The 12561-nt window shown below is 37.9% G+C and overlaps 1 protein-coding gene across 2 annotated transcripts in view; it reads left to right on the plus strand.

Annotated features, from left to right (window-relative positions):
- The window catches only part of SEC63 (SEC63 homolog, protein translocation regulator), a 62726-nt gene that overhangs the window by 26769 nt on the left and 23396 nt on the right, over positions 1 to 12561 (plus strand). For both annotated transcript variants that reach the window (XM_082306976.1, XM_082306977.1), the window contains exons 6-10: positions 3126 to 3184; positions 3926 to 3976; positions 6549 to 6657; positions 9157 to 9251; positions 12013 to 12145. In XM_082306976.1, coding sequence (XP_082163102.1) covers positions 3126 to 3184; positions 3926 to 3976; positions 6549 to 6657; positions 9157 to 9251; positions 12013 to 12145 — 447 coding nt within the window. The remainder of the gene's footprint in view (positions 1 to 3125; positions 3185 to 3925; positions 3977 to 6548; positions 6658 to 9156; positions 9252 to 12012; positions 12146 to 12561) is intronic.

Consider the following 12561-nt stretch of genomic DNA (forward strand, 5'->3'; position numbering starts at 1 on the left):
CAGTACTGTTTGAATGTAGCTCTATGCCACCTTCATCTTGAGGAGTCCTGGTGATTATCCCTATGCTGGTAGATTGTTCCTGGGCAGGTAGCTACATGGAAATAATCCTGATGATTAAAGTTTTACAGTAGATGATCCAAACTAAAACCATTTTATACTGAAAGTTAATAGTGGTTTTTTTTTTTCCTCCCTCCTATTTGCAGTTGTGTGAGTTGCTTGTATAACATCTTTGTAACTGTTGTTTAAATGGACTAGTTGTGAGGAAGAGTATTGTATATTTCTATCTGCTGCTGATACTTATTACAGGCAAAAAGGAAACCTGCCTTCTGTTAGGACAGGCCTCCGTAGATATCTGCTTGCTGATGTCCTGCAGTTTGTGGGACCAAGTTCTGCTACATATCTACGTGGAATGAGTTAAGGCCAGCTTGGAAGTAATAAATGGAATTTGTGACTTGATTGTGAAGTTACAGAATGATGTGAGGGAACTCTGTGCGGGAAATTCTTCTTCTGAATTACTTCGATCCAACGTGGGAAATTAATTTTGAAAGGGAAAAAAAAAACCCAGCCCCTGAGCCAGTGTTTCAAGGAAGCAATCTCCCCTCTCCCTTCAAAAAAACAACTGTGCCAACTAAATCATAGTCTGACAAAGGCATTTCTGATGGACTAAGATGGTGGTTCAGTTTCTTTAACCACTATGTTTTATACCATAGCAAATTTCTTTCAGCTTCTAGCTTCTCTTGGTTTCCTAGCCAGGCAAGTAGGAGGACTCTCTCCCTCTTGCTGCAAAATAACAAATAAGATCTTGCTTCAGAAATGCTGTCACAATATCAGCAAAATGGGACTGTAAATTTTAGCCTGATACAGGCACAAATAGCTTTCCTAGGACCTTTCCTGATGCTAAACTGTCTTTTGCATACACAAGCTACTAAATTAGTGTTGCCAAGCCATAGGATTTCAAGAGGCAGTATGACTGTGTATGTCAGTGTCCTTGAACGGACCTGAAGCTGTGACTTCAAAAGAAAACTCAGCCAAAAGCTGAGAATTTAAAGGCATAAAGATCCTTGTGTGGTTGGCTCAAAGATTGGTTTCACAAGCTTGACTCTGGCTTCCCGAAGGGCAAAATGAAATGGTTCTTTGGTAAGGCAGCAGTTCATACTGTGTGAAGCCTCCTGCTCTTCTGAAACCCTAACTCCAGCTATGGTGGAATTGGAGTTCTCTGCTTTGCTTCTAGGTCTCTCATCGTTGCTTCATCTGAAGGGTGGGAAGAAGCCTGAAATTTTCTTCCTCCCATCCTCTATTCTGTAACCGTGTTACACATTGAAGTGTGAGGAGCTTTTTAATTTAGGGAAATTCATCTTGTCTTCATGTATACACCTGTAGTGTAAAAATCTGTATCCAAGCTATGTACTCTAGTTTTTTAGTTCTGTGTAGTCAAAGAATGGAGACAGTCCCTTATAGAGGTATATTCTGGGATGAGGTAAAGCACATCTGGTGTTAGACATGTCTAACCAAGTTGGATAAGGTACGTCCCACCCTCTGTGCCCAGCACAAAGGAACAGCAAGCAGTATTCCTCTCTATCCAACTGAAGCAGCGTGGAGGTTAGAGGCAGCCAAACAAGATTTTCTTGTCTTTGGCATGACTTGCTCCTTTACTAAAATACTGAATGTGCAAAATCATTTGAAGAGTGTTTAAAAGCAGGTGAGGGGACCTGGGGAGTAAAAAGAGATGCTTTTAATAATGTAAGGCAGTTTTAGTAGACTATTTCCCCTTGGTATTTGCTAGTGCTTCAGCTCAGCAAGCATGGATGGGGGCAAGGAGACTCTCAAACCAGAAGAGAAAGAGCTTTGTACTGAACTACTTCTGTTCCTGGAACAGTTTGAAGCTGCAATCCCAAAGGTGAAAAATATTGTGGGAGACTGAAATTGATACCGCCAGTAAAAGACACATTACACTTTTTTAGTAGATTCTTCTAAAAATCCATAACCATTAACAGATAGGGAAGTGTCTCCAGACTCTTTTCCAGAGCAGGGCATTTCCTATAACTTAATGTGGCAAATTCACTGGCTGTTATTCTGTTGAACTCCTAAGCTTGAGGTGTGGTCAGGTTGGTCAGATGTTTAATTTGTGTCTCAATAAATAGTAGTTTCCAACTTAGCTACACAGAAGTCACGTTAGGCTTGTGCATAACAACTGTTTGTCTGAATTGATGGCTGTCACAATCTGTTGGAGACAGAATAGTATCCAAGTACATAGGGGATCCTAGTCTGTCCTTATTTAAGGCAATACTCCTTATTGATACCTGCTAGTACTGAAGAAAGCATGTGGTGGGGGATTTTTTTTTTTTTTTAAGCAGGCCCTAAAAATTTGTAAAGTCTTTTTTTTTTTTTTTCCTTTTCTTGGTTTCCTAGAACTTTTAGTGTTGGCATAGGTAACATTCACGAAGTTCAATTTATTACTGCTAAAGTGTCTGAAGACAAGCTATTTTATGCTATTCTATATTCAGATCTGTGTGCTGTAGATGTTACTGTTAGAGAATCATGTCTTCTACTTTCTGCAACCTAACTCCTTTTGAATTGAAAAGTGTTCCTTTCTCTTACCAATCACACAGAAATTTGAACTGGCAGAGGGTTTTGTTTTTACAATTTACAGCTTAGAACACTTTTTCCTAAAGTTACAAACTAATAAAACTTTTTCCATAGAATTCATTTGCTCAAACAGTTTTCTTGCAGTTCATGTATTTACTGAACTATATGTATTTAAACTGCTGAAAACTCTGCAAGGCAAAACTCATCAATCTTTCTGTGAAATCTTTTTCTCTTTTTTTTGTATATTAATAAATCTTGCCTATCTATTTCACTGCAATATGTTAAGCTAAAAATCTTTGGTATTTCAGATGTTGCATTTAAGTCTTGTTATTTTATTGCATGCTTGAGTGTATTTCTAATTTGTTTTTTGATTTTGCTAAATTTGTTAGAATTTTGCTTATTGAAGTGATAAACATGAGGATTTTTTTGTGGGTTGGTGGTTTTGTTGGGTTTCGTTGTTTGTTTGTTAGACTTAATGTGAACTTTAAAACAATTCCTTAGTATTTTATATTGAATTTTTTTTTTCTTTCATCCTGCAGCTACAAGCTTCGGTATAGCTTTGCCAGCTTGGATTGTGGATCAGAAAAATTCAATTTTGGTGAGTCAGCTTACTTAGCTCAAGATTTTAAGGTGAACTTTCAAGTGTTCACCTTAAAATGTTTGTGCTTAATACTGCACATTTTAGTCAAAACATGTAGTTAATAATACTTTGGTCCAAATGCACATCTTTGAAGCAGATTTCAGGAGTCAAAAGTGTCAAAGTAGCTTAAATCTAACCTTTGAGAGTAAAGTATTAATATGCTTGGATGGATCTCATTGCAATGATAACGAGGCTGTATTGTGGTCACCCCTGCTACAAAGTCTGGTTTTGCTGTTGCAAGGAAACACATATAAAACTGTTTGCTGGATTTCCATTTGCTTTGCTAGCAATGCTGTAATCGTACAGTGTCTAAATGTTCTTTCTGTTGCGTTTGTTGCTGCAAGGTACTTGGCTTACCCACTTGATTTCTTTTAATGCAGTGATCATCTCTGTCCACTGCATCACAGTTTAGCTGCCAACTCTTTAATTATTAAAGAAACCCACCTGAGACAATGCGTGGATGATTTAAAAGATTATTTACACTAAACCGATACTCCTTATTTGAACCCTACCCAACTGATGATATTACTTGTAAGTTGTTCTTCAGAAATAATGACAGGTATTATGCAATAAGCTTACATTAATTTGTAGTAGCCTTGTGGTAATACTACTTGACTGTATTTTAGAATAAAGATTAAACAAGAGTGGTATTAACTAATGGAAGTATCTAATGCAGTGTGTTTCATAATTTTTCTCTAGGTTTTACTTGTGTATGGATTAGCATTTATGGTTATTCTTCCAGTTGTTGTGGTAAGTATTATCTAATTATTTTTCTACCCTCTGTAACCAAGCTGTAAACAAAGCTGTCTTAGACACAAGTAGAGTTGCTCATTCCTGCCTTTCATGGAGAGAGCGAGCAAGTGAGCTTTTTTTTTACGTGGGTTTTTTCTTTTATTATGGAAAAAGTGTAGCTGCTGTAGTTTCCAAAAAAACCCGCAGCGCCATGATAGAGAGAGGACCATAGGGAAAATATTAGATATCACAAGAGTTAGACTGATTAACGTAACTTGTCTTGTACCTTCTATCATTCATCACGTGAAAATTAATATGATGTGATGAACTCAAAGTATATTCAGTGGTATTACCGTAGAGCCAAGACTGAGATGTCTGTAGCTGGTGGTATTAGAATGATTACTGCATGTGGACAGGTTGTTGATTTGGTTTCTCCTGGCTGCCTGTGTTTTCATAATTTCCATTTTTATTGATCTTCTGTACACCATGAGATGTGTGCTCTTGAGATTTCTTTGTTTGAGGAAGCAATTGCTAGATGAGTGGTATTTCAGGGCTCGGGTTTCCCCTACAGTATTGCTTCTGAACAATGTCCCTTATCCAGTGATTGTGCATTTGGGGTATGGCATGAAGAAAGACTCAGAAAACTGACACCCAGAAATCTTCATGCTCTTGGGAAGATGATTTTCATTTGAGAAAGTGTCCTGGGGTCTTGGCAACTGCTTGCATCTTTGTGTGCAGAGGCTCAGCCAGGCATTATCCCTTCTCTTTGAGAGTCTTTCTGCATAATTGAAGATTTGGTGTAGAAAATTAGATGTGGCAATTTCAACAAGTTGTTGAATAAGAAGTCTAAAAGCCAGGGTACAATGTCTACATAATTTTCCTGTCTTTCCTTTTAGGTTTCAGTTGGTGTCTGTTGATACTTTTTTGTATACATGTACTTTTAGTGATTTATACTAGGTTTATCATAGCTCCACTGAAAGTAAACATCCTTTCTGTTGTACGCGGAAATGTCCTGAGCAGAGAAAAAAATAATCTGCCTCTTCTTGCCCCTATACCAGATGTAGATGTCTGCATTCAGGCTTGTCACTGTAAATTTCTTTTATAGTCAGTGAAGAGGAATAGTCATTTTTATGGAGCAAGTTATTTTATCATTTCATTCTAAAGTAGACATACAAGATGATTCATGCCTTTAATGGGCCTGTTTCTCTTTTACAAATCCATAAAGAAGCCGAAATTAACTACAGTCTAGCTGTCCTGTATCTGAGACAGGCATCTAAAATAAAGTAAGGCTAGTTCCACCCTTTGAATCCAGATCAACAAAGAAGGAAAATACTGATACGTAGTTCTTCCTAGACCTCCACTGACCTAAATAGTATTCTGTACATGAGGCGAGAGAGACGAGCTGTATCTGCAAAAGCAGTTAGGGCAGCCTCTTTCATGTAGATTTGGACTGGCTATAGTTGTATTTTTCTTCCAGTACCTATACTTAGACAAAAATTTGACAGCTATGGGATTATAATCTAAATATTTCTGCAGAAAAACTTCAAAAAAAACTTGTGTACTATTTTGTGTCAGGTTTCATCTATTCATGGAAGAACCAAACCAAATTTATTAAAAAAAAAAAAAAGTTTCTGAGGAGCCAGTCCTAGAGCATTTCCCAAATAATTAAGTAAATTGCAGAGTTCTTGCTGTAGTAGGGGAATTTACACTATTGCCTATTAAATTAATAGTAGTAAGCATCACTTACTACTTTACTGCTTGTTACTTTTACTTATGATAAACTTTAAAATAAGTTGAGATGTGTCTTGGATGTTTTTCTCATGTTAGTGAGCTTTGCTTGCAAGGAGGAGTTTAATGAACAGACTGCAGTTTATAACCCAGCACACCATTTTTCTTAAAATATCTTATAGCATACAATCACTGTACAGTGAGTTCCATAATTTGAAGTCACTGGTATAATGCTAATGAGGGAATTGTTGGAGTGTTTCTGAAGGTCTGGAAAACTTTTTCTGTCCACCTGAAGGCGTATGGCTTAATTGTGAAAATCTACAGCAAGGGCACTGGGCCACCTCCAGATTCCCCTTCTGAAAACCATTTCTGAATAGGTGACAATTATTTTTTGCAAATTTTCTCATAGTGAAAGAAATCTCTTATTTTGTTCTTGGTTTGGCCTTGGTCTGCCTAAACTGAATTTGATCTGAATGCTGTGTTGCACAGTACGGAGTTACCACCTATATAGAAAGTGGTAAGTCCAGTGGATTTACTGTTTAGTGGGTTCACTAAAACAACACCAAAAATAAAAAAAGCAGTGTATATGTGTGCGTGCACCTGTTGGGGGGAATTCTCGAGGCTAGTGACCATCTAAATCTTTCAGCATCAGATTCTCTCAGATGAATATATTGGTGTGCTTTTAAAATTTGTGTCAGCAAATATTTCTTGTTTCCCTCTTTCTGAAATTCAGTTGACCTTAACATAGGTAAAATCAGTTGGGCTGAGTTACCTGGTTGCGAACAGACGTGAGGTGATCCAGCATAGCTGTTTCGAAGCTTCATTGTAGCTGACGTCAGTTTGTTCTTGTTAAATGTCTCAGGGTTCCTGGTGGTACCGATCAATACGATATAGTGGAGATCAGATTCTCATTCGGACAACTCAAATATATACGTATTTTGTCTATAAAACACGGAACATGGACATGAAACGTAAGTAAAAGGCATCTTGAAATGTTGATGTGTTCACCTGGAAATGTCAATCTGCTGATGTTAAAATGCTTCTGCTTTATAAGCCTTTGTTAGGTTAAAATAATGTTTCTGGTTCTTTTAGAGTGTTTTTAAAAACTTCATTTTGTTGCAGGCAAAGACTACTCTGTAACAAGACTTAAGTATTTGGGAGAGGGAGTTGTAGATCTGTATTTATGTCTGTCTATCTATACATTTAAGAAAAGGAAAGAAAAAAGGATATTGTATGCTGGGAAAAACGTGCTGATCTGATGATCACTAGGAGCGCAGCCTCTATCTGTGTGTTTTCTTCTGTTAGTGTAACAAAATAGGCTTTGGGACTTTTCTAGGGGCAGCCATAAGAGTTTTCTATCACCAAAGCGTGAAATAGCATTTCTGGTTCTCTATTCTTACTTGTTACGTTATAGCTAAATTTCTGTTTAAAAATTTTACTCCCTATCAATTTCATGTTACTTTGTTACTTGTTTATAGTTTTTGATATACTTATTTTTCTTGTCTGCTCACTTTTAAAGGAATAAAACCCCCATTTTTCTGGGGAAATCTGTAGGTGCATTATGTTGGTGCAGAATTGGATCTTTCAGTTGGGAGGCTGGCATGGGCCTGAAGAATTAGCATGGTACTAGTTAGTTCTGGATTGGATTTTACTAGATTTCATGCTCAGAGCAATTGAAAAGCAGAATAAAAAAGCCCCCAAAACCCTCTAAAAAGGGTTCATGAGTATATTCTCTTACTCCTTTGAATTGCACTGTTGTTCAGCTTCAGATTTGATGGAAGACTGCTGGAATCATCTGCTCTTGATACATCCTTTTCCTACAGACCAGAAACGCTTCACAGATAATCCAAGAGGTCTAGGAGATAAGAGTACAGAAATATGTTTGCTTTCTAGTTACAGCATACGTGGATTTGTGCGTGGGATTTGTTCAGACCAGTTTATGCTCTCCACCTTGTCATGCACATATGCTTTTTCCCCTCTCCAGACAGCTCGGTGAGAAAGGAGGAATGGGAGAATAGGTGAGACTTCTTTAGAAGTTTAGGGAGATTACTGCAAACCTGGTCTCTTCTTTCTCCAAACGTGTTGTCAACATTATTTTATCTTGAACCTTGCTCAGAACCTTAGCTTTGAGGCTTGCCTTGTCTCTCCTATAGATTGGTTGAAAAGTTAGTCCTAAGTGTAAGTGGCCTTATTTAAGCACTTAACACTTTCAGGGAGTCCTGGGGTCAGAGGCAGGTCAGGTTTTTTTCCACTGAGGTCTGTTGTGCAATCTGAATGAAAAATGAGGTGCAGCTGAGGTGGCTTAGACAAACCACACAGTGATCAGGTAAGGCTTTTGCTTGGTTGTGAATTCCACAGTGGTGAGGTAGCAGTGCCAAAACTCAAGGCTTAAGCCTGGGAAATTGTAATCAAATCGGGCTGGGGAAGTGGTGAGACAAATCTGCATGACTTGCCTTGTTTTAGATGTTTTTTTAGGCTTCAAGACAAATGAGTTTTTTAAACTTCGTTTCCTGAAGGCCCACAGTTGTTGATCTTAAATAATAGGGAAGTATTTATAGTTGTCTGAAACTCTTTGATATGCTCTGCTCAGGAAGAAAATTGATGCTCAGGGAACTCAACTAGTTGTTAGTAGGTGGAATTCACTGAGCACTGCAAGTAGGCAAAAGTACCTTTGACTTGCTCAGAAGAGAACTTGCTCAAAATTTAAGAAAGAAGCCTGAGTAACTATTGCTGAAAAAGTTATTTTAACTGGAGCAAATGATGGGGTGAGCTTTTGCTTATCTATGGCTGAGGGGTCTGATATGTTCATGAGCAGAAAGTTCATAATGGGGCTAAAATATCCCATTGTGTAGGTCTTTCCTCTTGATTACACACCAGAATGTTTTGAGGTAGTATGGATTTTCCTAATCACATTTGGAAAGGAGCAGTCCATCATCTTCATGGGATTTGTTTGCAGGGGTATTTATTGAACTGCTTTTCTAATAATTAAAAGAAATTCTTTTTTTTTCTTTTTTTATTTTCAATGCTGACTGAGCAGAAAATTGAGTTGAAATTTTATCCTTCCCGCCTCCCCCTCCAGTGCACACATTGTGGGGCAGCCGCAGGCGCGTGAATTGCTGAGAGGATGGTTCTGTCAGCATGCAGGAGTAGTCAGACTGCTGTGCAGTGACGTCTGCCAGTCTAAGGAAGCCTAACTATGTTTTTGTGAAGACATTTAAAGTCAAATGTTGGACTTGATGCCATGCAAAATGGAACCTTGAGCGATCTCTTTTGTCTTGTGCCAGGCATTGGTTCTTGCCTCCTTTGCCCTGTGGCAGTAGTAACTGATCCACTAGATAGAGAACATGGATATTCATGGTTGTTGGGGGAAGAGTGGGAGTAACTTTTATGGCTGAGGGTTCTGAAGAAATCACTCAGTGGCATAGGATGTTGCTGACATTTTCTCTGTCTGCCTCCAATTATCTTTGCAGGGCTTATCATGGTTTTAGCAGGGGCATCTGAATTTGATCCTCAGTACAATAAAGATGCTACGAGCAGACCAGCAGACAACATTCAGATACCACAGGTTAGTTATATCAAGAGATGTTTTATAAATAACTGACCTCTTCAAGGGAAGAGGGAGATGGCAATTCTAGGTGACCAGCTGACAGAATTCAAGTTCTCAAAGCATTAATTTTGTTGAGATGCAACTGTATCCCTTCAGAAATAGGAATTAGAAGCTAGACTTGATTTATATCTTTAAAAGGAAGGATAACATTAATTGGTGATAATGCTTAGCTTAAATGGAATCAGCTTAGTATATAGACTGCTGGGTTGGGTTTTTGGGGAGGGGTAAACTAAATAAGGAATTAGAGTGTCAGTCCTTATAAATTTTGAGTAGTGCTATAAGGAGGTGATCGGCATTTGATAAAGTTCTTTTAAATCGTTAATACAGGTCTGGTTAAATATGTTAATACTGAAATAAAATTATTACCTAATGTCTGAATTAATAATGTCTTATAATAAGGACTCCTCCATGAATGTCTGTTCCCCTCTGGTTGCCTTTTATTTTCATTTCCACTCGGTCTTCCCAACAGAGATGCCATAATGTGGCAAATAATTATTGTTAGCAGAGTTTTAGGAAGTCTTATTTATCAGAAACTAACACTTTGGTTTTAAGAAGTTTAAAGTACAGTATACAAAATGCTCCAATGCAAATGTTTTGAGTTTGCAGAATGAGGGGGAGGAGTCTCACAGATTTAACCTTTGCATGCACACAATTGCATTTTCAAGTTGTAAACATACTTTCATGTCCTAAACATAAAGAAATTAGACTGAGATACCTCTTTACTTAGTTGTCTTTGTCTCTTTTGCAAATTCTTTATCATCTTGTGGAGTTTAAGAGAAGGAGCTGGGATTGTAGTTGGGTGAGGTTTTTCAGCAGTGGGTGCACATGACTGGAAAAGACCACCTTGATCATCAGTTCTTCTCCCGTGCTGTTGCAAGCATTGGCATTGTGCAAGCCCTTTACATTTAATCATCCTTTATTTAAAAGGCAGTCAAGCCTCCTGTAACCATATCCTACTGAGAAGCTGTTCCAGAGCTTGCTGTTCAAGTGGTTAGGAGTCTTGTTTGTGACCAATTCATAGCCATGGGTTTTGTCATCATTATTCTTGAGTCTATATGATTCTTGCTGTGTATATCCTTAATGCCTTTATAGACAGAAGCAATAGCCCATTTGTTCTCTTTTTGTCTTCGTTTCGCTAAACTAGAAAAACTGCTGTCTTTTAATCCCCTCTTTCCCAAAAGGCTCTTCGTTTCACTCATCCTGCTATGTGCTGAATAGGGTACTGTCTCCAGTTGATGTATTTCTAAATTTTACATTATTTTTTTTATTTTGCCTGCTCAGAATTGTCCACAGTATTCCATGTTAAGTCTTATCAGTGCCTTAGTCGGTGGCACTGCTATTCCTATATTTCTGCAGAGAATAACTTCCAGCATACCGTTTCATACGGTGATTTAATACAACTAGTGTGGGATCGCTGTTTTCCAGATTTCTCTTGTCTTATATACCCCTGTTTTCCAGCTAACAAGGTCCCATCTTCAAGCTGCAGTTCTTGTTAGTATGCAAGTGCATGACCTTGCATTTTATACTATTGGGTTTTGTTCCATTTCTAAAGCTGCAGTCATCAGTGTCATTTGTGTTCTTTTTTTTCTTAGTATATGGCAGTACAAGTCTCCAAAGCATCAATACGGAAGGGTATTGCTAATAATTTTTGTTAGCGTATCCTGCTTTTTGAGCCACGATCGTTGTTCCTGTCCTGGTTTCAGCTGGGACAGAGTTAATTAGTTGCCGGCTGGGATTAAATCATGACGGCTCCCATTTTTATTTCATTGTTTTGTCATAACCTAGTATCGCTACTTTTTATAAAAAGTTTTCTCATCAAAGTTCTAGTCGTCTTGGTCTGGTGTTATACCAAGATGTGCTTATAAGGAACTTCTTGTTAGCAGATCTTTTTTCAAGTGTAGGGAAAGACTGGTCAAAGGTCAGCATGGCCTGGCTGTTGATATCCTAACTTCCCTTTGTGGCTGGAGATTTTGGAACCTCAGTCTCTCCTCAGGTGACTTGTTGACCTCAAAAGTGAAGCTTCTGGGCCATGTATTGATTCTTATAAACTATGAGCTTCTGTTACTCAGCTTTGCAGCCTCTCCCTCCAGGGTCTTAAAAAAAAAAAATTCAGGGGTAAGAGACCTGTTTGAACTGTGCATCTTGGTCTAGTCAGGGTCAAGATAGGTCATCCTGAATAAAGAACGCCATGCTTTTTTCAAGCTGGTGCAGTTTATAAATAAGTTCAAATACTTGATCTTCAGCAGGCTTATAACCCTCCTTCCTGTGATACTTGAGACTATTTCTGAGGAAGCTGGCTAGGTCTTACATGGGTGAAAGGTATCAAGACGATGCTGTTGCTATTGAGTTTAATATAAATACTGTAGAAATATGGTTGAATCTAGTAAACCTTGGCAATAAAATCGGATTTTAAAAATCTTTTATCTGTCAATACAAATTTACTCAATACTATTCAAGGCAAGTTTCTTGTGTGCAAATCTTTACTTCCCCCCCTCACCCCCACATTGAAACAAGGCATTTAAAGATACTTCCTGACTTTCTGGAGCTGGGTTATGAATAAAAATGACTAATGTTAATCTCTACAGAACTTTACAGGGAAAAGTTACTTAAAGGCTTGCTTTTGTGAATGCAACTTCTTTTCCTTGTAAACTGTTCTTCTCCTGTATTTGTTCCTCTTTAGCGCCAAAATAGCTATTTCTATTTAACTATTTTATTTTAGCTAATCAGAGAAATTGGTGGCATAAATTTAAAGAAGAACGAGCCTCCACTCACCTGCCCTTACAGCCTGAAAGCCAGAGTTCTGCTGTTGACTCATCTTGCCAGGATGAAAGTTCCTGAGGTCCTTGAAGAAGGTAATGGCTTCTCCACTAATTGGATATTTTTGGAAACAGAGAAACACATTGCATGCTACAGTACTCATAAACATACTTTTTGACCATTAAAGAGTTGCATGGATCTCTGCTCAATAATCTCTACGCAGTGTACTTAGTTTTTCAACTTTAATGACTAAAACATTTACTTAGCATTTTCTCATTCTTTTGATAGCCCTGTAATACTAATATTCTAGGTTTTAATGCTTTTTGGCTGCAAATGTGACTTTGATCAATTTTTTTTTTTTCTTTCATAGAATAAAAAGTTAAGTATGTGAAGTGTATTTGCTTTTCAAAGAAATCCAAGATAAGCATATTATTGTGCTCTGCAACATTTCCATTCATGGTTATTTTTGGAGTCCCGTCCCCCCCCCCCCCCCCCCCATGTAAAGCAAGGG

This window comes from Platalea leucorodia (genome assembly GCF_965183815.1).
Source record: "Platalea leucorodia genome assembly, chromosome: 3".
NCBI lineage: Eukaryota > Metazoa > Chordata > Aves > Pelecaniformes > Threskiornithidae > Platalea > Platalea leucorodia.